The following is a 25136-nucleotide window of genomic DNA, read 5'->3' on the forward strand; positions in this document are numbered from 1 at the left end:
TGAACGGCGAGCGGTTATCAGTGATGTGCGGCCTGTGTGGGTGTGTGGCAGACACTCGAACCCAAATGCGGGGGGTTTCTGCTGAGCATTCTAGTCTGGCAATCGGCCGCATCGGTTCGTTGTCGCTGCGATCTCACACCGATTAGATCCTGTACATTTCGGGCATGAGGGAATCGTGCAAGATCCTCAAGTGCAAGATCCGCTGATTAAGTAAACGAAGCAACACACCCGCCATGGCTGAAGGTACTTTTTGGTGGGGAAAGGGTGTTCCAGATCAAGTTCATCTTAGGATCTGGCTCAAGATCCGCCACCGATGCAAACCACAAGCCACCAAGCCATGTTGTGCGGCTTCGCATTTCATGTTCTATGAAGCTCATTCGCGCTCTCTGCTCTGCTCTTACAGTCGAGGCCCGCACTGTGCTGTGGTACATGACGTTCATGGGCTTCATTGTGAACTACATGATACGCATCAATCTGAACATCACCATTGTGGACATGATTGCCGGCAAAGGTGAGGCGCCAGTGCCCCTCAATCAGTCCCTCGATCATCTGCTGGTGGCTGCCTCCAATGCATCGGACTTTGCCTCTCTTCCGGCTGTCAGCGAGAGGTTCACACTGGAGCGTTGGTTTCTTGATTGGGCTAATGTGAGTATGTGAATCACATGTTAAGTGGTTAATGGATGCAGCTTGTGCGGAGACTGCGTATGGCGGGCGTATGAGTAATGCAATCTCTTTGCACAGATCGGGTACGATCGCGAGGGCTTCCACTGGAACGAGAAGCAGCAAGGCGCTCTGTTGGGCTCCTTCTTCTGGGCACACTGGACGCTGCAGATACCCGGCGGCATCCTGGCCACCAAATACGGCACCAAACTGATCTTTGGCTGGTCAAATGGCATCGGCGTCTTCTGCTGCTTCCTCATACCGATTGTCTCCTACTGGAGCTACACGGGACTCATTTGTCTGCGCGTCTTCCAGGGCTGGATAACTGTAAGTGGGGGAGAGATTTTCCGGATCTGAAATGCTGACCGTTACCCCTTTTTTATTTAGGGCTTGGCCTGGCCATCGATGCATGTCCTGACCGCCAAATGGATACCGCCCAATGAGCGTAGCAAATTCGTCAGCGCCTACCTGGGCAGCTCGGTGGGTGTGGCGCTGTTTTATCCCATCTTTGGGTACATCATCGACTGGACCAGCTGGGAGTGGGTCTACTACATCTGCGGCGTTGTGGGCACCGTTTGGTTCATTGCCTGGCAGTTTCTCGTCTACGACACACCCGCCCAGCATCCCCGCATCGCGGATACGGAGCTCCGCTACATCGAAAAGTCACTGGGCGCCTCGGTGCAGAACAGCAGTCCGGGTCCAACGCCCTGGTTGGCCATTGCCACATCGCGGCCCGTCTGGCTGAATGTGGTGGCCCAGTGGGGCGGCATTTGGGGTCTGTTCACCCTGATGACGCATGCCCCGACATACTTCAGGTTGATCCATCACTGGAACATACGAGCGGTGAGTAAATGACGCACAGAGAGTGAGGAAGAGAGAGACAGTTTTACTTCTTTTTACAGACGGGCTTCCTGTCCGGCCTGCCGCACCTGATGCGAATGCTCTTCGCCTACGGCTTCTCCATTCTGGCCGACTATCTGCTGCGCACGGATCGCCTGAGTCGCACCAATGTCCGCAAGCTGGCGACCTTTATCTGTGAGTGTTCTGCGCAAGTATTCCGGAATTTATACTCTAGAAACTTCTTCTCCTGCAGGCTGTGGTGTCAAGGGTCTGGTGGTGCTGGCGTTGGCCTACTTTGGCTACAATGCAACGGCGGCGATTCTGCTGGTTACCCTGGCCACCATGTTCCATGGCGCAGTGTCCTCCGGGCCATTGGCCTCGATGGTGGATCTCTCACCCAACTATGCGGGCATTGTCCTGGGTGTGAGTGGCATGATTGGCGGCATGCCAGGCTTCATTTCACCACTGATTGTGGGTCATCTGACTCAAGGCAATGTAAGTGTACGCCTAAAGATTTTACTTTGATTTTCAATCCCGCTTTTTCGCCGCAGCAAAATATTGAAGCCTGGAAGAAGGTGTTTCTGCTGAGTTCCGCCATGCTGACTGGCAGTGGCATTCTGTACGTCCTGTTCTCGGAGTCCACGCTGCAGCCTTGGAACAGTGGCTGCCACGCGCTGCCCGATGCTGGACTCAAGGAGCTGCAGACCTTTGAGGCGAGGCTGGAGGATGAGGAGGAAAAGAAGCCACTCAACAAATCGAATGCCGATCATGTGGAGACGGACACAGAGTTGGAGACCAAAACAAAAGCCATTTAGCTCGGGCACGTCACTCATCTTTATGATCCGGTCCAGTCCGTCGACGCCTGATATGGGCTTATCGCTGTGCGAATTGGGGGAAATATTTGCGCATGGATTTGTGGCGAGTTTAGGTGTCTCCAACCTCCAGCTTTAAGCAAACTCGTAATAATAATAACACACATCACATACTCGTACATAACAAATGTATGTACATAGTCGTAAGATTAGTTCTTCCTACAACCCACACCCAAACGTGTGTGTCTGTCTGTCCAGTGTTTGTGTGGTGTAGCGTCGCTCGTAGTCAAATACACAAAATGGGAAAAGATTTATGGGCCCATGTTTAATTGCTCTACAACACCCCACCCGACAGCTAAAGCTGTAGCTGATTAGGGAGTTTGGGATCACTTGGCCACTGCATGACAATGTCTCTGAATAAATGTTGTCTGCAATTTCGGTAGCTTGCAGAGATTAGCGGAGTTTGAAGCTTCCAACGGGAGTAAGCCAGAGTGAAAGGTAGATAAAACTCCTTTTTGGATAGCAGAATCAGTCGTTGAATAAACTTCACATATTGTATCTATCTTGAGACTATCTCTTGTTTTGCCAGATAAATCAATTAGGTTATAAAATGTATGGTTGATTCTGTTGAAAAGTTTACAGATAAGATACCCAATCAAAGTCTTTAGACTAAGAACTGTTAGCCCCCGTATTTGCCTTTGGTCTGGCAGCATACTTTCAGACCTTCGACCCGCTTTGTGGCTAATGAGATCCAGACAGCCCTCGTCCACTTATAGATGGCTCAGTACTCAGTCCTAATGATTTGGCAAACTGAAGTTAATAATTGCAATTTAAATCAAAACTGATTGAACCGGAAAATCGTTTTCCCTTTTCGGTTTGCCATTTCTCTGTGCTCTGTGCTCTGTGCTCTCTGTTCTCATTACTCTTACCACACGTTGCACAATTGGAAGTTCCACAGAGCAAGACAGTCGGCGTGTCAGAGTAAGAGGAGTGGGCAACCTTTTGGTGGGCTGAAGCCGTGGTCTTTGGCTTTTTTACGTGCTTGCATTTGTTTCATTGGCGTCCATTTCCGATTGCACTCCAGGGAGTCGTAGATGTCAGTTCCCCTTCGACGTCGACTTCGGACCCTTCTCCCGAACACTTTACGTCTGTGTCCATTCCGGGTGTGTCTGCTAAGCCAGTCAATGTCTTGTCACTTGATCCTTGGGCTTGAGTCCGGGGTCTGAGTCAAGGCATTGATAGAGATTAATTGGGTTCCCGTTACATTTACCATCGATAGGCTGCGAAAAAAAGTGAACCGAGAAGGAGTCCGATAACGAGATTACTTCGATGATTTGCCATCATCGACTCTCCTGCTTGGCATTCCGCTGGAAATGTGAGCTTTAAATAAAGGGAAGGGCACTTTGATTATTTATTCATATCAGAAATAATCGCTTATTTAATCACATATCTGGGGGTGCTGCCAAATGCTTATTGAATGTGAAATGTGTTTAAGCAGATTCCCTTACATTTTACCTTACTTGTATCCCATTCCTTTCAATGCCATTTGCATTATCGCAGATCCCCGTAGAGTGGAGCGTGAGTTCTGGTCTCCTTCCACCTCTGATGCCAAGCAAAAGTCATCCTCCAAAACATTGCGTACATAAAAAATGTAGCACGGATTTTGCCAAACTCCAACAGAGTAGGAGAAATTCCGCCGGAACTGAAGCCACGCAAATTTATGCTCATTCCCCCAACGAGGTAAAAAAAAAAAAAAAAACAAAGCATGCAAAAAAGAAACAAGAGAGCAAAAAAAAATATTCCCTGGCAGGAAGTAAATTCAATCGTAAACAACGCAATCAAAAATTCATTCAAACGAAGCATTAACGCTTATTCCGTTTAGTCTGTTGAGTGGGTGGAGAGGCGGTGGCTGGTGGTGGTGGCACGTTGGTTGTCTCATTGTCAGGCAAGTGCAACAGGGTGACGGCCGCCGCGGCTCTAAAGAGAACCTGAACTGTCTGCTTCTATTTACTTTTTTTAATTTTCAATTTTTTCCTGCGTTCAGCTGCAGTACCCTGTACTCGGGGAACATCAGGGTATATTAACTTGACCTTTGGACTCATACAATATAAATAAATTCTGCAAGCTCCTGGGCTATTCGAGACTTTCAAAGCAAGAGGAACCAAGTAATGTGGGAATTTTCTGACAGGTGTAGGCAGTTAATTTGTTTTTATTTCAAGATTTATAGATGAAGTTTCACAGCCTCTCAACTTTGCATGTCCTTTCCATAGATTTATTAATAAGCCAGAAATAAAACAAAAATATTGACTTTTACTTCCTTAGAGACTGAAAGAAAAGTCTTTCAGAATTTCACGCAAAGTTTTCTCTGAAGCACCAGGTACCCCATTGTCGAGGCACTCGATAACTTGGTTTATTTTTTTGGTACTTAGGCAGGTACATTTATTATGTGGGCACGGGCTCAGGAACTGGCACTGGCACAGGAACTGAAGTAAAATGTTTGCAGTTCCGGGCACGTCGCTTCATAATTTTCCATTTCCATCTGTTAAATGGGGAAAGAGCCATGAGAAGCCGCGAATAAATTTGTGGGCGTACTGCTCAGCTCCCCACCCAGACACACACACACACACACATGTGGCAGGAGGCATGTAGATACACTCCACGTGCGGAACACCGAACAATGGGCATGGATAAGTATCCGCGGCAATAAATTTAATTTGCACAGCGAAAACATCGCAAATCCATTTTTTATACCATAAATTCCTTCAGTCCCCAGTGACTGCATTCGGGTTCAGTTCATCCGCCATCCTCTCCCTTCACGTTGTTTCTGTTGCTGTTGCTGTTGCTCTTCTGTTCTGTTTAAGGAACGGATTAATGGATGTGCGAACATGCATATAAAGATGAACAAAGCGCCAGAGCACTGACAGGGTCTTCGGGGTGGGAGGTGGCTTTTCAATTTGAAAACTGTTAGACTCTGACTTAGATATACGATAGATAGATACGGTTCCAGCATTGTGTGAAAAATTCTAAGGAAAACAGCACTTGGAGGGTACTGAAATGATATTGGAATCGTTCTCTTAGCAGTATGTTTAAAATAAATTGAGTGCTGATAGTCTAGAAGAGTCACAAAAGTTCCTTTGAAATAAACTTTTATCTAAATTGTAATCCGGCGATTATAGAAAACTTTTACCAGTGACTGGTGCCACATTTTAGAAGTCTTTAATCAGTTGAAATCTTCCATTTTCAGATTAAATTCAACTACTCCTCAACATAATCGATTGATTGTCTGTTACCTGATAAACTAAATTACCGGAAATAGCCATTCCTACGCCTTGGACTCTGTTCTTGGCCTGAACTTGCCAATTAGCATCAAATATTCAGATCTGACCAGCGCGTGGACCGAGTACATATAATCTTTAATTTACACTTGATGCTCGACCCAGACATCTGTCTTGATGTGTGCACCCACCCACCCACCCACCACCACACACCCCACACCTCACTGCAACCACTCGGCCCAGTCACTCAATCATAAATATTATTAATAATGTGTGCGCTCGGCTTGTGGTCTCGTGGAGTTCGGAGTGGAGTTCTTGGTCTTTGCAGCAGAATGCCTTTGGGCTAATTTATTTAGTTTTGAGGCCAGCAAAAGTGAACTTTGGCAGCCCAAAAACTTTCCACCCAGTCCATGTCCGATGGGGATTAGAGGAGGGAGCCTGTGCTGGCAAAGTTTCTGTTTGAATTGGCTAAAACTACAATTTTGCAGCGCGGAAAACTTTACTTCGAGCATTCGAGTGATGTTTGCTCATGTGAGTAGAGTATCTCCCAAAACCCACATCCGTGGCACATCTCATCTTAAATATGAAAGCCACTTAGCGCAATTTCTCTGCGCTGGAACCAAATTAAAGTTGTCACATTAGGTAAATGAACGAGGAGTACAGAGAGATGGCAGGAAAGGAGTCCTTTGCGGAGAGTGTCAGTTGAAAGCATCGCTCCTCGTTTTAATCTTGAAGAAATAACTTTGGCGTCGGCGATGATAAATCATAAGCAGACCCTGCCTCCCACCCGCCCAAAAAAAAAACACAAACAGGGGAAAAAACCACACAAACAAAAGGAGGCAGGACCAGCCAGGACACACCGCACAGCACAGGCAGACCCAGACCCAGGGCCAGGACAGACAGATAGACAGCCAGCCAGCCAGCCAGTCATTGGGGAGCAGGGGCCACAACAATATGTGAATATGTTATTTGTTCGGGGAATTGTGAAAATCTCAACAGGTCCCCGCACTTTGCATATTATTTTTAATACGCAGGACAGGACAGCAAGTCGAGCATCTCACTTCGCTTCAGTTCCTCGGCGTTCGGTTCGGTTCGGTCTGGTCTGGTTTGGGGGTCGTCTCAGGTCAGAGTTAGCCAATTTTGAGGGTCCGGATTGTGGCTGTGCGGCTAGCCACAAGCACATTTGGATACTCGTATTTGCCAAGATATTAAGGAAACAGCCACATTTGACAATGCGTGTCAGGCCCATCCTCCTTGTGGCATTCCCTTCATTTTGGCCATGAATCATATATTGTAAATATTTGCATATATTTATGTAGTATGTAGGCAGATACATACATATGTATATTTGCATTTGTAGAAATGTATTTATGTATGTCGATATCTGATGGTTATTTAGTTCTTAATTTAAAGACATTGGAAGAAAAATATTCTCTGCAGATAACACAAAACACTTGCTCAGGAATTTTGGTATTGATTGTTGTATGCTTAAAATTAACGTTCCCGAATGTAGCTATCAGTCAGAAATATCCAGGAAAACTAAATCAAACCCGACAACAGGCGGCCATCACCAAAAACTTTCGATGAGGAGAAGAGCACCAAAATTCCATTGCGAGAAAAAAGACAACTGTCAAATTTCAATAAGAAAGCAATAAGGAAGAAGAGCAAAAAGAGCGCATCGATGAGAGAGCCGTCTTAACCTCCACCACCGTTACACTCACACCAGCAAGTATCAGTTCGATCACCCTTCTATGTAAGAGAGAGAGAGAGAGAGAAACAGTTGCAAAAACAATTGCACATTTCCAACAAGAATGTGAGAGCAATTAGGAAGAGGAACAGAAGGAGAGCATGGAAAATTTGCATTGAGAGCCGCTCTACGCAGATTTATTTTTTCCACCGGTCTAAGTGTGCGTTTCCGCGTTATAGTACGTGAAAATCCGAGAAATGGCCAAAAATCATACGTAAGAAAGTGTCCAGGTGCTGTGCAGTGAAGTGAAGAAGTGAACTAACATGAAATATATCCCATATTGTTGCTGAAGTGCCAAAGAAAGTGAGTGATGCAGAGATCAAATCTACTGAAATATGTGCAAGTGCAGTGAAATAAATTTATTTTTTGCAAATGAAGTTGTATGAATTTACCTATCATGTGCAAAATTTGCAGAGCAACAAGTCTCCCATGTGGGCATGAGATGTCTCAATTTTTGTTTCTTTTAATCACGTGATGCCTTGCAATGTGTGTACGTGCGTGTCAGTGCGTGTGTCCCTTTCCTTCTACATCAATCTACTACATACATAAGTACATATATGAAGAATAACTGCAGAGCAAAATTCAAACTTCCAGAAAAAAAAAAGAGAGCAATTACAGAGAGGAGTAGAAGGAGAGCATGGAATCATTGGAAATAGCGAGCACTGAGCCGCTCTCAGCCTATTTATTTTCTCATTCGGTCCAAACATGAGTTTCCAAGACAGTTCAGTGTTTCAGGCCGTGAAAATCCAACAAATGGCCTAAAATTGTAGGAAAAAAAGTGTCCAAGTACGGTGCAGTGAAGTGAAGAAGCGATTTAACACTAAATATATCCCGAAATTGATGTTAACCTGCAAAATAAAGTGTGATCAAGTTCGTGGGCAAACCGCGCCTCAAAATAGCATAGAAAAGGCAGTTTGCAGACCATCTCTACAGAAATATGTGAAAGTGCATTGAAAAAAGTGTCTCAAGTGTATTAATTTAATGGATTTATCAATTTTTTTTATGTGAAAAATGGGAGAAGCCCCGAGAGCATGAAATGTCTCACTTTTGTTTTCTGTTCGATCATGTGATGCCTCTCAATGTGTGTGCGTGTGTGTAAGTGCGTGGAAAAAGTGTATAAAGGCGTGAAGTGTTGTCCCTTTCCAACTCCATCAACCTACTGAAATAAGAATATGTGAAGAGGAAAATCAAACTTCCAGCCAAAATGAGAGCAATTAGGAAAAGTACAGAAAGAGAGCATGGAACATTGGACTGAGAATTATGGATGAAACGGTGAGATTATTTTACAGTTTCTTTCTATCTGCGGGGTGTAAAAACTACTTACAGATCTTTTTTCTAGTTCGGCTTATTCATATCTATCATAGTGTCCAGGGATTTATGAGAGTGAATTTCCCTGAACCCCTGAAGCAAATTTGATGTGGTTTTTATTGCAGCTCATTTATTCCGCATGTACTGCAAGACTTTCTCCTCCCGCCCCCTTTTCATATTTATTCTTATGGCATGCATTGGTCTCATATGTAGATGTTGTTGCTGCATAAATATTTTAGCCAAAGTCCATTAGAATTATTTGGTTTCTTGGGTTTCTTTCCCGCACCCTGCAGCTAGCATTTGGGGGAATTATTCATGAGTGCATGCAAATTGAATCGAGCTGGACAGAGTTGTTGCTGTGGTACACAATGGGGTGAAGGAGGACCAGTAACAGCAGCAGCAGGAGCAGACTTTGCTGAGTGTTTGGGTTGGTTGTCAGTGAAAGCCATGTCCTGGTCCACCTCTTACTCTCTGTTGGAGTTCACTTGGAACTCTGCAATTCCCTGGATGAACATTCATTCTGATTATGCACACACATCGATATGAATAACACATGCCCCACCTTTATCCGTGCAACATCTTACTCATGGACCATTGTCGGGGCAGGAAATGGAGCATGGCGGCGGAGGCGAGGATTCAATTAAATGGCCACAATTCAAATGTTGACGTCACCGTTTGGGCCTTATTAAATTATCATTCGATTATGCCATTATGTTTGCCAATTGCCGATTTGCGAGGATTGTATTCCACCGATACCCTTTCCCCACATCCCCTTCGCCTTTCCCAGCTAATGGCACTTCCGGCGGAAGTTTAACGATGCACGGAGCATGGGGTTGTTGCCAACTTTTCTTGCCAACTCAACGAAAGGGAAAACCCTTTTCTTTAAAATTTATCTCCTCGCTTTCGGGGTGTGGATTCCGGATGTGTGGGTGTGGGTGTACTTTTATGCAGCGAAAATTGCTCAGTGCTGAAAGTATCTTGCATGTGAAATATCTGTATGTGCGGGCGCAGGGGCCAGGCCCTGCCATCCCATTAAAGGTAACGATTATTATCTCACGTAGCACCATTTAGGGAATTTTAAATATGAAAACTGCTCAAATTGTCCTCCAAATGGGCATCAAAGAGTGTGCAAAAAGCGAAGAGAATTCGCATATTTGAACAGGTGGATGAGGATGATCCCAGCAGGCGAGGATGATAGCAAAATGGAAATGATATATGTACATATGTACAAGGGGAAGGGGAAGTAAGAATATCCATCGGGAGGTGTCTTTTTTATAGGAATATATTTCAGTTATTTGGGATCTACAGAGAATATTTAAAATTAAATACAGCGAGGGAGCAATAGCAATAGTTTATCTCTTACTTGATTTATTTTTTACTTTAATCTATTATATGAGACTAATCTGTAATCTGTCTAAAATCAGTCATTAAAAATCGTAGCTTATGGTATACTTTAATTCAAATTCGTACACAAAATATTTACATACCAATGACTAACATTTTGTATCCATCGATGTACATATTTGGATTGATATTTCTTATCGTTTACGCCACACGTAGCTACCATCTGCGTATTTATTAATTTCTCTCTTTAACTCAGAGTTAATTCATACATAAATTGTTTTTTGTTTATCCATTCTTAGTGCGCATTGAGTAAATACAACTGCCACTTTTTATCCATCATTAAGTCTATGACTAGATTCGATGCTGCTGCGTATCTACCCATCGAAATGTCTGTCTGTCTTTGAATACATCAAATTATAAATAAAGAATAATTTGTTTGAATCTATCTGATAAGTGTCTCTGAGGTTTTGCTCCATCTCCATTTTATTTTTATTGTATCTTCTTATACCGATAGCGTTTTAAATACCGATATGTATCATGTCTTACCACCTGTCCGTCTCACTAGCTAACAATCTATCCATGTACACACATATTTATAGATACATTTATAGGAGGAAACTTTATCCAAAACCTTGCTAGAAATTGGAAATCACTTTCCCCCCAGCTCCAACGTAAGCCTGAAATTGCTTTTGCCGCTTGCCATTTCCATTGCAAGTTTCCCGTGTCACTTTTATTTGCTCACTTTCATGTTGCGACAATTTAGCACATCACCCAAGGAGCCCGTTCCCTTCCACCTCACCCCACCCATGTCAGTCCCGTTCCCCCACATCAATTGCGCCAATTTGCCAATGAATGGACACTTCTAACTTTCATTTCCATGGCCTTGGGGCGAAACTTTTGTGACCGCAACCCTTTTTAGTCCAGAACGTGCGATGTCCTGTGTCCGTCACTTTGTATACCTTTGGGTGTTTGGCCAGTGCCGAACGCCAATCAAGCGCAAAACCATTTTTGACATCCTCGGACATGTGTGGAACGAACGGGTGGACGGATGGAAGGACAACCGCCGGGCTGACCAGCCAACCAGGACCACAACCAACCAGCAGCGGTGGCGGTGGCGGTTCGCCCCAGGACAATGACAATTCAATTACAGAAATGGAATGGAAATAGCGGCAGGCATAAAAATCAAATAAAACCTTCATAAAGTCCTTCCGTATGGCCAAATAAAATCAGTGGGCAATGTCAGTCCGATCAAGGGGGACGGGCAGGAAAATGGGGTATGGGCTATGGGAATTGTGGTGCCGGGTAGTCCCAGCACTTCCGGTTGGAGTTTTGCTTTTGATTAAGTCCTCAAACCCGGGGACAGAGGACCGTTCGAATGTCAGTTATTGGGGGCCATCTCTGGCCACCGTCGAACTTTTGCGGTCATTTGGCAATTGGCGCCATACGCACGTAGCCGTGACCGCCCATCGACTGCTCGTAAAGTGTTCCCACGCGTTTGGGAGTGGCCTGGGTGGCATCGGATCGGGGTCATCCAAACGGAAGTGGAAGTGAGACTCGAATCGAAATGAACACTACACCCGATGCTGGTTGCGGTTTCTGCGGTGACTCACCTGACACCTAAAGCAGGAGCGACCAGCTCTCGCTCCACCAAATGGTTGACACTCTTAAAGTTCTGCAACAAATTACAAAACACTTTTCAGTCGGGGGATGGCCTGGGAGGAGAGAGAGAGAGCAAGAGCTATTGAAAATTCATAGCCAAAAATTTATTCATGGCCTGCCCCACAGACTCTCGGGGCATTAATATTTAAGCAGCGTCGTTCTCGTCCGGCACAGTCCTGTGCCTCCTTGAGCTCTTCAGGCAGGCTACGGGGTCACCTTTTTTGTTTCTGTCTCTTTTTTTTTTTGGCGGCCCTGACGCAAAGTTTCTGCCCCTGCCACTGTGGCTGGTGGCTGTGGCTGCGACTGTCAGTAACAAAGTCTCGAGGACATGAGGGCAGCTCTTTTTATGGCCCAAAGAACTGGCGATGCCTATGCCGTCTAATGCACAGTGGATTGGAGTGGTGAATAACCGAATTTGAATACAAATCACTAAAAATAACGGATCTATAAGGTTTAGGCAAAGACTTTAATAATGATGTCTTGGGGTGAGTTACATGTCACTTCATTTTTAAAGCAGCATCTTAGGGAAATGCTCTTCCATTTGATATTTTGTGTAAAAGTGTCGTGTGTACCACTGTGCACACAATTTTCTTGGCACTTTCTTCCATCCAGCAGCATCATCATCCTTCCCTCAGCACTGTCCTGGTCGTTGGCTACCCAATTTGTAACCCTTTAAACCGTCTGACACGCGTATAATGTCACAGAATGTTCCAAACTACACATTAATTTTTGATCAAATGGCTTTCGACTGCTATTGCTGCTGGAGCCAGGGATCCCTGGAGCGGCTGGCCAAGGCATGAAATGCCATTGGAAATGCCTGACATCTCAATCGAAATGGCGGAAAGCGTTTCAGCCAAATAAAGTTATGCTATCAAGGACATGGAAGCCGCTAAGTTTTGGGCCCCTGCCATGTCCTGGACATGGGCTGGAAATTAATGAAATTTTTTACTTTTATTTGCCCGCCGGCGATTGGCTGAGGTTGGGCAAGTTGTGGAAGGGGTCTCTGTGGCCATTGGGCTAACAAAAATTCATTTATTTTCATTTATTGTTTCACATTTCCCCCAGGACAGCGAGAGACGTTGCAATTACCGCAGAAAAGAAATTCAAGCAGCAAAACAAAAAACAGAAAAAAAAACCAGTCCAAGGGACCAGAAAAAAAATCAACTTCTGTCGCCGAGAAAAGTTTGGAAAATATTGTTCTACCACCTGAAAAAGGGTATGTTAGTTTCGGAAAAGGTTTTGAAATGCAAATGATATGAAGGATATGAAGGATATCCATAACCATAACTGTCAGTAAACCCCCCAATTGTAAAGTCAATAACTAACCTTTTTCTTGTTTAAATCCTAAATCTTATTAACAATAAACAATGGATAACAATCCGTAAGGGTGCCTAATGCATCGGCTTTAAAAGTGACAATTTCCCTTCTTCGTTTTTTCCTGTTTTTACTTTCTTCGTATTTTTTTGTTGGAGCTGGAGCCGTAGCTTTTATTTACTTTTTACTGCCCAGGCGTGTTCATAATTCTGTTGACTTGTCCTGCGGAATGTAATTTTTACTGCAGGACAAGCGCAAATACATAATTGAATAACCCAGACCAGAGCTCTCTGCTCTGCCCGCGCAGGGGGACGAATCTGACGAATCTGGAAAAAGGGGTGAAAATGGGGAAAAAAGTTTTAATTCAATTCCTTGTGCGTTGTTAACTTGAGAACGTGGCTGCTGAAGTTGATTAATTTCGCATTTTTACGCTTGATTATACGAGACCCGGGCCAAGATGTACAACTTTTCTAGTTGCAAGATTTCCTTTCCGATGTTTTCCTCCTTTTTTCGCACTGAATTTTACACGTACACAGTGGCTGGGTGGGGCAGAGCAGAGGGTTGAGGGCGAGGTAGAGACACGCAACTGAGGAAGGAATCTTTTTCGTGGCTCTGGCGAAAAATATGGCGTCGAATCCTTTGGGAAATTTCGATATCACACTTTGCTCCACGACGACGTTCCCCACAAGCCCACAAGTTCATTACACATTCGACGGATACGAAATGAGCAAAAGTAATGGGAAATGCAGTCAGCGGTGGGAGAGCAGCAGCAGGGGGAGGGGCAGAAGAAGACTGTGGCCAGGTTGATTAACCAGGCTTAAAGACAAAGGGCAACCCCTCTGCCAGGGCCACATACGAGTGCGAGAATGTGCCATAAAAATTGCAATTATTACTTTTGATTTGTGGACTCGTGCGGAAATTACTCGCATCTGACAGATACATACATAGATAGATGGATGGATGCATAGATTCTGATGGGGAGGCACCCCAAGTAAGCTGCTAATTATGAGTGTTCATTTATTAACAACAACAAAACCACAAATCGATTCCAGACTCCAGATTCCAGTTATTAATATATTCTCAGACCTAGAACATTTCTTAAGCTGCTTGTATATTTTTGGATGCTCGGGAGAAAGTTCTCACACAAAGAAAGCAGCAGAGACAAAAGGCAAACGACACTTGGAAACATATTCGCAGAAAGCGCAGAAAGCGCAGAAAGCAGCCGAAAAGCGGCACACCACCATAAATCAAATGTATCTATGTATCTGCGCCTTCAGTGTCGACTGGCTGTAAGTCTGTTTGTGTGTAAATGCGGAGAGAATAGTTATGAGTATGTGAGGCTTAATTATACGCGACACTACGCGATTGGATTCGCTGCCAAATTAGCATATGACAAGGCCAAGCAAACAGCAAGCAAAACAGTTAAGAAAACAAAAAAAAGCCGCAGTCAGAGATGAAGATGTGGCAGAGGTGAAGCCCAGAGACGAAATTCCATGTAATTACCAGAGCGAGAAGCAAACAACAAGCAGCAATGATGTATTTATGTGGCGTAGCGTCTAACGACCATAACATACCCGTTAGTCGAACTTATTCGCAGCCCTAAATAGCAGAAAGATCATTTATATGGGAACATGCAGCGCGACAATGAGAGGAATAATACTAGAAATTAGATTTTTGAAAAACAAGAATCCCTCCGAAGGAATACTCTTCGCACGTTTACAGGGTAGAAGAAAACCCCCAATGAAGCGAATCATCAAGCAATTAAGAGTAGGGGGGACTCAGTTTTAGGCTCGTGACTCATGGGCCGCTTTTTAAACGGATCCAAAACGGATTTCTTGTTTAAGTTTAGGCACAATTAAGTTTATTGCGGCAATTAGCAATCCGAATACAATTACGATTAGGTTTACATTTATGATTACGTTTTGGGGTAATAATTTATAGGTACATCATTTATAATTTAACTAAGCAAAAAAGATCACAAAAGATCAGCGCCGGACGTAGCCCTCGAAGCGCTGGTGTCGGCTAATGGGCTCCGCCTTGCTTTTGATCAGATACTTGGAGAACTCGGCCGGCGAGCCGAAGGCCTTGATGGGGAACTTGCCGAAGCGGCCGTTGGTCTTGGACACCACATAGTAGATGGGATAGGGGCCGGGCGTCATCTGCACGGGCAGCAGGTGGCTGTGGCTCACCTGCAGCCCCATGTCCAGCATATTGTCCCCATTCAGATACCCCTCAGCGTCTGTTTGGGCTGGGATGAACTTTAGTTGCTTCTGTTGCTTCGTTTTCTGCTTGGGAAAGGCTTTTAGTTCTTTTTGTTTCAAGGCTTGGATGGGCTGCGACGAGTCTTCACCGTCAGTGGCCGGCCTGGGGCGACGTTTCCGCATTCGCATCTGCTTCGAGTCCACGTACTTCTTTTCGCTGCTGCTCGTAACTGGCCGCAGGGTCTGGATCTGGAACAGGGCCGAGTTCATGTTGACTCCAGTGTGATCCTTCTTCGAGGGCAGCTCCTGCGGATGCACGCGTATCACCTTTTGCGTCTGATTGTCTATGCTGATGACATCCTCCTTGATGTCCGCAGACTCCTCAATGGGCAGGCAAAGACCAAGGCCAAGGACGCCCAGTCCTAAGCAGATTAGCTGGAAAAAGGCAATGGAAATATTTAAGGGAATATAAAATATTGGAAGATTATTATTTGGAGTGGTCTAGAAGAGTTCTTGGAGCCGATGAATCCGATTATTAAGAACACCTTCCCACTTAAGCCAATGCCAAAGTTGAAATTTATAGCGCCAAAATTATTCAAAATAAATCTATGCACAGGGGAGATTGGTGGACTGTGTGGGTGGCTACTCATTGATCACAATTACCATTAGCTGTTGACGGCTGAACATCTTGTAAAATCACCTAAGGTGAGGTTGTAGTTGTAGTTTTTTTGCTTCTGGAGTTCTTCTCGACGAGATCGGCGCCCACTCCGCGACTTGCGACTGGTGTTAGATGCTGCCGTTGTACGACTGTCTGTAGATATGCTCCAGCGATCGCTGTAAGCTCCGGAGCTGCTGGCGAAGCTCTGTTCTTCCCCCCTTCTCTACCTTGTCCCTCATCACGATCCGTTTATAATAAAGTGTTTGGCTGTGTTTTTTGCTGTATTTTTTTTTGGCAGCGCCAGAACAAATAATGAGCCACAAATTCGTTAGTTTTGTTTCGTCTTTTGTCATATGTATTTGGCCGCTTCACGCCACTCCACTCCCATGGCCCCTATCCCGATCCTATCCCTGCCAGCCAGCCCGCACAGTGGTTCCAGTCACAATCTGGGGGTTAATTTGCGATCTCTTGGCTGTGATTGCCTCATTGATTAACTCGTTGGCTGGCCGAACACCTCGGCCAGACCCTCCTCCCTGATTGTTTTGTGCATTGTTTGATTTTATGATATTTTGTGTACAGCATTGGTTTTGTTTTTTATGGATACCCACGGGGAGCGTATTGTGGGTATGAGGAGATATTTGCCAGGGAAGAAACAAGTCAGTTAGGGTATTCTCCGTTCTACCACCTGGCCACAGGTGGGGCAACAGCTGTAGCATCATTAGGTTAGCATTACTAATTATTGTAATGGAATTATTTATGATCATTATCAGAGTGTCAGACGCTGCACATTGTTGTCCAGACGGCGTGTGCACCAGGAAATCCACTGAATTATAATCAATAGAAACAAAGCCGAAGTGCTTAATGCCCTGTGTCCTTTCTTCGTCTGGTTGTCCCTGGCATGGAAAGTAAATCCTCGTAATATCACGATCTGGAATATGTGCACATGAAAATCTACTTTATTTTCTCTGATTTTCTTCCCCATTTGCATGGCAAACATCCAATCCAAATCCCTATACCCTTTTCAAGCGTGTACAACGATTTTAATGAAGTACAAATTTGCCTGCCTTCGACAGTGGGTTGCCAGAGGGGTGGAGCAATTATAATTCAATTGTATTCAGATGCCAGATAAACTCGTACTCATACACTCAATGATGACTCAGTGGCTCGTGGTTCTGCGTTATTTTGTTCCTAGTTAAAGTTTCTGTTTTCTGGTTTTCTGGCCTTAGAACTCGACAAACAACTTGAGAATTCGCATTGTCAAAGACTTTAGAGATCATAAGCCATTAGGCGATGAGCAAGGTTGAGTTTTATGTGCTTTATAATGGGCTAATTGAAGTGCTGTGAGCACTTTATGAAACTTTAATTTTAGTTTAGCAAACATTCAATGTAATATTTATACACTTCCAACTCTACCAGTTGATTATGTCACCTGTGCGAAGCTCTGGCATCTCATTTGTATGCACAATCGGAATGAATTTAATGGGAATTGGAATTCATTGACCCAGTCTCCCGAACAAGCTCCGATTAAATAACTTCATCAATCAAACACGAGCTAGAATCGACGATGCTGATGCTGATGATGATGATGATGATGATACGCGGTCACCCATTTATATTGTGTGGGTTGAAATCTCTGTTCTAGTCATTGCATATTTCCCTCGTAAAAATTCACTTTGCCATCGATAGTAGGAATGACAAAAACCATTTATAGCTCTTTCACATCACACAAAAAAGAAAAGAGAATGAAAAGAAAAGCTTTCAGCTGAGGAAATGCTGAGGGTAAAATGCAGCCGCACTCCAGACGGTAATAAAATGCCAGAGCAGGGACACGGGACCAGGACCAGGCCACCAAGACAATGGTGGAGTGCCGCCTGTCTCCATTCGGTTCTCCCTTTCCCAGCCATCCTTCATTCAATGTCGCCGCGCCATCGATTGTTATTCAAAGCAGCCCATAATCTGTGCCAAGATGCACAGACAAAGTGAATGTGAATTCGCATTGAAGGGGTTGTGGGGGTGGACACGAGTCTTGGCTTTGCCTTTCGGCTCTTTAGTTAGCCAAGTGTTCAGGGAATTGAGTTGTAACTCAACAGGTTTTAGCTTTTAAGCTTCCCTAGTCCTCTGCGGGTGCGGGGCATTGCTTCTGTGGAGGCATTTGCTAATGGATTATTTAAAGTGAGACTTTAAACTTGTACAAAAATATACCTAGAGATGGAGTTCGCCCAGAGGCCATTCTAATTAGATTGCAACCAAAAAAAGGACCCTTGATGCGGGTTCTACGTCCGTTCGTTTGCTACTGGCCAGAGGTGACCGCCAGCCAGAGGCTAATGGACACAAAATCCAGGGACATTTGTTTTGTGTGGCTAAAGTTGTGTCCTTTTTTTGTGTGCGTTATTTGTTGCTGGTTTGGTTTATTTGCGGTCAGCACATAAATTACATATTAGCTATAGGGATCACATATAATTTACGAGTGGGTTAAGAGCATCATCCCCATAATTATATACACGGTAGTGTGTGTGTGGGAGGGGATGGAGACCGAAAGGGTAGATAAACATGTGACACCAGCCTCACAATGAGCCAAGAATTAAATACATTTTGAAAAATCTGCTGACTCAAATAAGAGTATATGTAGTTGCCAGGAGACCCGGAGCATGTGTCACATCTGCCACAAGGGTGAAACAGGACAACATGCCCAACTTTTATTATATGACAATTACCCACAATCAACCAGAATCAGGGGGAACATACATATGAGAGCCACAGGATGGCAATCGTAAAAAAGAATGGAGCCTGGCCAATAATCGTTGTGTTCTCTCGCAGTGCTTAAAAGTTTTCTCGGCAGATACTGGTTATGTTATGCCCCCCAGTCCCTGCAATTTCATTCACTGTCGCCTTATCTAAGTATTCCAGGAATAACTACATAAAGTCTTTGGCAAAGACCCAGCAAATGTTGATGGCCTAATAAAAGTTAAAGAAATCTGTAAAGCTTGCTTAAGAGGCAGCATAAGGCTTAGGTTGAGCTGCGTGGATACCACAGAAACGGCAGTTTTCAAAGGCTTAAATATGTAGATACATTTGTACATGTTTTCTTATTATATTTCAGACTTCGTTGGGCATTTTTGTGTTGCATTATGTTGAGGCTTTAAAGGCTTAAGGCATTAAAATAATTGGAAAAGAAAATAAAACTTTTAGGAATCAAATTCCGATAAAGATATTGCTTGCTTTCTTCATTCAACAACTAAAATGCCAACAGGAATTTGTTTCCATTTCAAACATTTATCTAGAAATTGTGCAAAAGTTCTAAAAAATATTCAATGGATATTTTATTTATTTTAAAACTTTTACCAGTAGATTAGGCAACCCAAATTTTCGTATATCTATTAACAGTGACACTTTTTCTCAGAACTCTCCATCACAGATATGGGGTTTTCCCTACGTAATCCTCCCAATAACCTCCCCGCCAGTACAAATCTGTGCATTTTTTTCAACGAGTCATTTAAAGCAGTGGCAGCTCGAACAAATATTTACTCTGGTTGTTCCGTTGGCGAGTATCAACATAAATTCGTTGCGAAAAATGCTTTTGTTAGCCATTAAAATATTTAACAGATTGCCGCTGATGGACTGGGGTGGTCTCAGGGCGTCTCCCTATCCCTATGCCGCTCCCTCCACCACCCTCGTGTGGGGGATGGGCATGTCATAGAGGGAATAAGAGTGTAAGCATGTGCGCCTGTGTTTGCACCTAAATCCCCGACACACACAAGACACACTCGGTGTGGCAAGAGGTGCCCGCCAATGCCACGATGACTCCGCCCTGAATCGTTTGGGGTTCCAGCTTGAGTGTTAGACGTTGTCCTCCACTGCGCAGATGCCGGATTTTCGCTTCGTCCAGTTGGTGCAAACCGTTTGGGGAGGGGATGGCTGGGGCGTTCTGGGGGCCAAGCCTGTTCCAATTCCAAACTGTTTCTGGTTTTGTGGGCAAGCAGAGGAGCAGCGTCCTGTCCGGTGGCAGGGGGCGTCTCCTGTGTGGATAGATACGGATAGTTGTTCCACGAGAAAATCCTTTCCTATAATTTCCATTATATACGCAGATTTAAAAGCAGTTCCGTGTGAACTTTTACCCTGCCAGAAGAGAAGAGCGAACACGTTCCACGTTCCGTAACTCTCACACGTGAAGCCAATTAACGCTAATGCCTAGCGAACTCCTCATTTCACACCTCTCCCCATACCCACACCCCTCTCATACATTCACTCGAAGGAGGGGCAGGCTCAGGCAGAGGCAGCCTCGACATGCAAATGGAGCCTGTCAATGGTGCTGCCAATGTGGTTGCATGTCCATCTACAGCTACCGCTACGCCCCAACTCCTCGCCCGCTCACAACTTTTTATGGTCAAGCGGTGTGCTGTGTGTGTGTGTGTGTGTGTGTGTGTTCCTGGATCCTGTTTTGCAAGGTGTTGATTATGGCCTTTGATATGCAAATGAACCGGTTTTACTGGTCGCTGCCCCTCCCACGCCCCCCATCCCTCGCTGGAAGCCCAAAACAAATGGCGCTAATGATGGGGCAAGATGACACCTTGTGGCAACATATCATGGCCAACTAAAGACACACTTTGCCGGGTAACTGAAGAGCGGCAAAAAGGGTTCTTAAGCACAGCGATGATTATGGTTGTGCGTGCCCCGTGTGTGCCCCTTATTCGGGCAGTTTCAACCCCAATTAGACTCATTAGGCAAACAATGTGCCCATGGACTGCCCCGCACTCCCCTCTCCATCGCTCTCTGACCACGGACCAAGGTGCGAAACGTGGGCGCTGACTTTGGAGTGATTTACGACACAAATTACGGGCTTAAATGGACAAACATGCCTAGTTCTAATCATGGGGGCAGCTCCAGGAGTAACAGTAGAATGGGATAGGCAGGAGATGAGTCCATTAATGGGACTGAAAACTAACGGCGCAGGTCCCCGAATGGGCATTAGGCATGTGCGACATAAATTAATTAACCTTTTCTCACATTCCCTTTCACGCCTTGTTGGCCGACACTACCACGAGTATTTATGCAAAACTATCACCGGGACACGCTCGCTCACGCCAGTCTCGGGGGTCGTAGAGCCCATCCACCCTTTGGCTCTCTTAAATAAATGCACAAATCTTGTTCACATTTGACGACTCTTTTTAGCATATTATGGGAGCTTAGTTCTTTACATTATTAAGATTAAGATTTTCTCTGCCTCTAAATTGGATGCCTGGTAGAGTGCTAGAGTTGTGCTAAAGGTTTATTTAGAAGCTTTTAATGGGATTTAAAACAAAAATATACAAAAAATACTATAAAAAGATCTTGTTCATTTATTTATTATGAATATTATTGAACGGACATTTAATTATTTTATTATCAAGTTTATTTGTATGGGAATTAAAAAATAAAAAATGTTAATGTCAACATTTCAAATTATTTTCACACTTTTTACCCTCAGTAAATCGTTGAACTTTAAGGAAAAACCCAATGGTTATTGTTCCATTTGAAAGTTGATTATTGACCTGATAAAATGCTCGTATTTAAGCTTGAAATTTGTATAATTTTAAAGTTGTCCCAAGACATTTCTACCACCATATGCTGGTATCATAATATTTCCTGTGTTCCACAATCGCACAACTTTCCGCAATATTGTGCCTATGTGGGTCAAGCAGGAAGGACTGCCCCTGCCTCTGCCACCCACTGCTGTTTTTTTAGTTGAAGTGCTCGAAATAAATACGCATTAAAATTCAACAACAAATTGGGTGAAAAACAACTTGGGGACACCCTGCGATGTTGCTTAGAAAATGGCCCTCACGGGAAATTATAAATATTTCCCTACAAAAGAATACAAAAACTGAAACAACAACGAAAAGTTCTACACGCAAAATATTTAAAAAATAAAAGTGGAGTGGAGTGGAGCGGGGAGGGGTAAAAGTTGCGCCTAATTGTAAACGGCCCACCGATGGATGACACTTTATGAGTACTCTGGGGCGGAGAGAGTCGGGTGGAAGTTGGAAATTGTACACTACACTTCATGAAATTGAATTAAAACACGCAGGGGGGCAGGCTGGGGTCAGTGCTGAGGCGGAGGCCTTGCTGCAGTCCACGAGGAGTTCAAAATGTTTTCCTCGCCTCGGGGCGCCGGAACACGGGACTTAAAGGGCATTAATTATGACACAGGAATTGGGGGCAGTCAGAGGATTTCCCTGGTAGACAGACGGAACGCATGTGTAAGCCAATCCCCCCGTATTGCAATGTATCCCAAGCTGGGCAAAAATGTAATTGACCAAACCAGCCAAGCCAAAGGAGGAGGCAGGCGGCGGCTGACCAAAAAGGACCCCAGCCCAGTACCTGCCACAACTGACACAGTGTTCAGGATCCAGGGCGGGGGCCGGTGCAATCGCACGCATAACAATAATTCCATTGCCATTCCATGACCTCCTGCTTTACCTGGGCCCTGGCGCTGGCGCTGGCGCTGGCTCTGGCTTTGGGGCCCCACCTGGGAGTGCACATTAAATAATTACCACAAATGGGCTTGGCGATAATTTTTGCACCAAAGACCCTGCCCCATGCAACAACAAAAACAGCACGAGAATAAAAATTGTAATTGTAATTGCGAAAACAATAAACAAATGTGCCACACGACCACGCAGGGACTGACTGCATGGGATCCATGCAACGCACTCGGGGAATACAACATTTCGCAGGTTGTGCAGCACAAAAAAAGGGCGATTGAAACGAATCAGTGATACTCTGTTATTCAACTATAATTGAGTGTGGAATTTTGTGCACTTTAAACCAAAGAAAATGACTAAATCGTTTGTGTGTTAACTCAAAACCGAAAGAGAAAGATATTCGTACTGTTGTTCTATGGCTCTATTTGTACTCCACTTTAGCTTCAAAGTGCAAACACCTTTGTCCAAAATGCTGCGCGGGATGTTCCAAATTTGTGTGTATTTAATTAACGTCACCGGCTGCGCTTTCGTTTCGATTCCGTTGCACTTTCCGTGGCAAATGTGGTTGGAAATGGATGTCCATTTAATTTGCATTGAGGCTGCGGCAGGCAGGACACATCCGACTTTAACTGCCAGCTTTAAGGCAATCCCCTGGTGAGCACTTCTTTCGAGTATCCTGTACCCAGTGCCCAGCCTGGCAACAGTCCCAAGGCGTTCGCATTGCGATGGCTACTTACAAATTCATGCCACTCCCACTCCTGGCGCTTGCCACAACCCGTTCGCACCTAGATGGAACGGAACGCAGTTGGTTCCATCATTTACCAATTAGTTAATTTTTATGGCAGCGCGAGGAGATGCTGGGAAATCTTTCAGAAATGAAAGCAAACATTTTCAGCGGCTGTCGGCTGGAGCAAGTGTCTTTTAATTTCTTATTAGCGGTTTATTATCCCCGCGGACACTCGGCCCATTAATATGCAGGGCGAGACGCCCTGCCCCTCCGCCCGAAATCATTAATTTTAATGAGAGCCCAAACGAGAAAGTTGGACGAAAAGGATTATGAGCCTGGGGATATTCGGTTAATTACTTAATAATTTAGGCAGGTGTTTTATTTTTGGGAAAGTCAATTCCTAGAGCCCACTGGGAGCGCAGAAGGAAAGTAATTGGATGACAAGAAAAGTAATTACAGAGTGAAAGAGTACTAGCAAGATTCGTACTACTTCTGATTCAAGTTTTGGGCATAAATTTGCATGGCAAATGCAGAAAGGAATCAAATCCCAAATGGAATCTCCCTCTGATTTATGGATAATCCCAGTGTTTAAACCTATTTCATTTTACGGCTTGGTAGCCACAAAACGTTTAGGTCCAAAACGAATGGAGGAGCCGCAGAAAACTTGTTCCGGGACATTCCTTGGACTTCATTTGATTGCTGAGCACGATTCGAGCCAAAGCATAGTGGTTTAGGGGACTAGGAGGGGCGGTTGGCTTGCGTTGACAGACCGACAAAAAGCGAATGGTAACATTAATCCGTAATTTGCTCTTTTGCGGAGCTTCGAAGGCGACTAAGTAATAATTTTTAATAGGAAACCAATGCCCATAAATGGTTGCCACTCAATTTTTTTGTTTCTTTTCGTATCTTTGGCTGATCCCTGCCTGACAAAAGACGGCAACTGATTTTGGCTCTGATGGAATTCCAAATTCGTTGCGAAAATTCGCAGCACGTGCAGCATGGAAGTTGCAAGCTGCAGACTGCAGCCAGAGGCTGAATACCTGTCTGTAGCTGTAGCTGTAGCTGTAGCTCCCATTTCTTCTGTTTGGTTCTACTTGTAATTTATGAACTTTAATTGTTGGCTTTTATAGCAGCTCTACACTTGGATTGGTAGCGGCTATAAACCATAAACCATTAACAGTTAGAGCCACAGACAGTGCCAGTGGCAGTGCCAGTGGCAGTCGAAGAGTCTCGGGCGACACTTTTAATTGATTTTCTACCCTTTTGATTTAATTTATGAACTGCCTGCCATATTCGGCAGCGGCAGCGGCATCGCTCTCGCTCTCTGCCCGGTTAAACATTTAATCAATGTTCGAGTATCTCAAATCTACCAATGCCCAGTGCCAGTGCCCAGTGCCAGTTGGTTATAAATATTTATGAGCCTCACTTCTCCAGCATAAGCAAAAGCCAAAGCTAATGACAAAGTGATAAGGACAATTAAGGAGAAAGCAGCTGCTGGCGATGGCTGCCAATGGGGCGGGAAGCGGTGACTGACTGACTACCTCCGCGGTCACTCAGCGCATGAAATGTGTCACAGAGATGGGCAGCTGGGAGGGGAAACGAGACACATTAGAAGACCCATTCCACGCCGACGTGACACGATGCGAAAACTTCCCTGGCAATACGAATATAAAATATAACTTGTACACTTTTTTGTGTATTTAATGAATTAATTAATTGTACTATGACATTTTTCTGAGAGTGTATGCAGAAGATTCATGAGATATCTGTTGCCAAAGATCGAATACTTAGTCCCAAAACCCTCTATAAATTTGTAAACCTTCTCTCTAGTGTCACAGTGCCATCGTGAAGAGAGTGCCGTTCCCCCTCTGCCCATCAGCGAATCAACTTGTAAACACGGCCAACAAACTGCCGGCCTGGCTGTAAAATATTGCTGCATTTTTGATCACTTGTCATCCCTGCATGATGAACGATCGCTCATCACAGCACAACAGAACACAATAACATTGAACCTGTAGCCGAGAGCCGAGACTGGAGACTGAAGAGACTCTTGGCTCCCAGTCGCTGGCGTGTCTCTTTCCGAGTGCCCTGTCCCAGAGAACCTTTTTGAGTACTTTCCACAGTCTGTCG

The 25136-nt window shown here is 44.6% G+C and overlaps 2 protein-coding genes across 3 annotated transcripts; one reads left to right on the forward strand and one right to left on the reverse strand.

Moving 5' to 3' along the window:
• Window positions 1–35: 35 nt before the first annotated feature.
• Window positions 36–2626, forward strand: LOC117578737 (sialin). The gene is made up of 7 exons (XM_034264401.1): window positions 36–243; window positions 404–645; window positions 742–987; window positions 1048–1503; window positions 1563–1695; window positions 1754–1995; window positions 2052–2626. The coding sequence occupies exons 1-7, from the start codon at window positions 234–236 to the stop codon at window positions 2313–2315; spliced, it is 1593 nt and encodes a 530-aa protein (XP_034120292.1). The 5' UTR covers window positions 36–233; the 3' UTR covers window positions 2316–2626.
• Window positions 2627–14803: 12177 nt separating this feature from the next.
• Window positions 14804–15977, reverse strand: LOC117580273. Of its 2 annotated transcripts, XM_034266740.1 has the most exons (3): window positions 15824–15977; window positions 15310–15595; window positions 15056–15244 (listed from the first exon to the last, which is right to left on the reverse strand). In XM_034266740.1, the coding sequence occupies exons 1-3, from the start codon at window positions 15845–15847 to the stop codon at window positions 15192–15194; spliced, it is 363 nt and encodes a 120-aa protein (XP_034122631.1). In that variant the 5' UTR covers window positions 15848–15977; the 3' UTR covers window positions 15056–15191. The 2 variants fall into 2 exon arrangements, with proteins under 2 accessions (XP_034122621.1, XP_034122631.1); XM_034266730.1 differs by having other exon boundaries at window positions 14804–15595.
• Window positions 15978–25136: the final 9159 nt, after the last annotated feature.

The sequence above is a fragment of the Drosophila guanche genome, unplaced genomic scaffold (assembly GCF_900245975.1).
Source record: "Drosophila guanche unplaced genomic scaffold, DGUA_6, whole genome shotgun sequence".
In the NCBI taxonomy this organism is placed as follows: Eukaryota; Metazoa; Arthropoda; class Insecta; order Diptera; family Drosophilidae; genus Drosophila; species Drosophila guanche.

Coding starts and splice junctions, on each gene's coding strand:
- LOC117578737 (XM_034264401.1), top strand. Junction 1,696..1,753: donor CAAGCTGGCGACCTTTATCT/GTGAGTGTTCTG, acceptor CTTCTCCTGCAG/GCTGTGGTGTCAAGGGTCTG. Junction 1,996..2,051: donor GTCATCTGACTCAAGGCAAT/GTAAGTGTACGC, acceptor TTTTCGCCGCAG/CAAAATATTGAAGCCTGGAA.
- LOC117580273 (XM_034266730.1), bottom strand. CDS start 15,847: ATGTTCAGCCGTCAACAGCTAATG. Junction 15,596..15,823: donor TCAGCCGTCAACAGCTAATG/GTAATTGTGATC, acceptor GCCTTTTTCCAG/CTAATCTGCTTAGGACTGGG.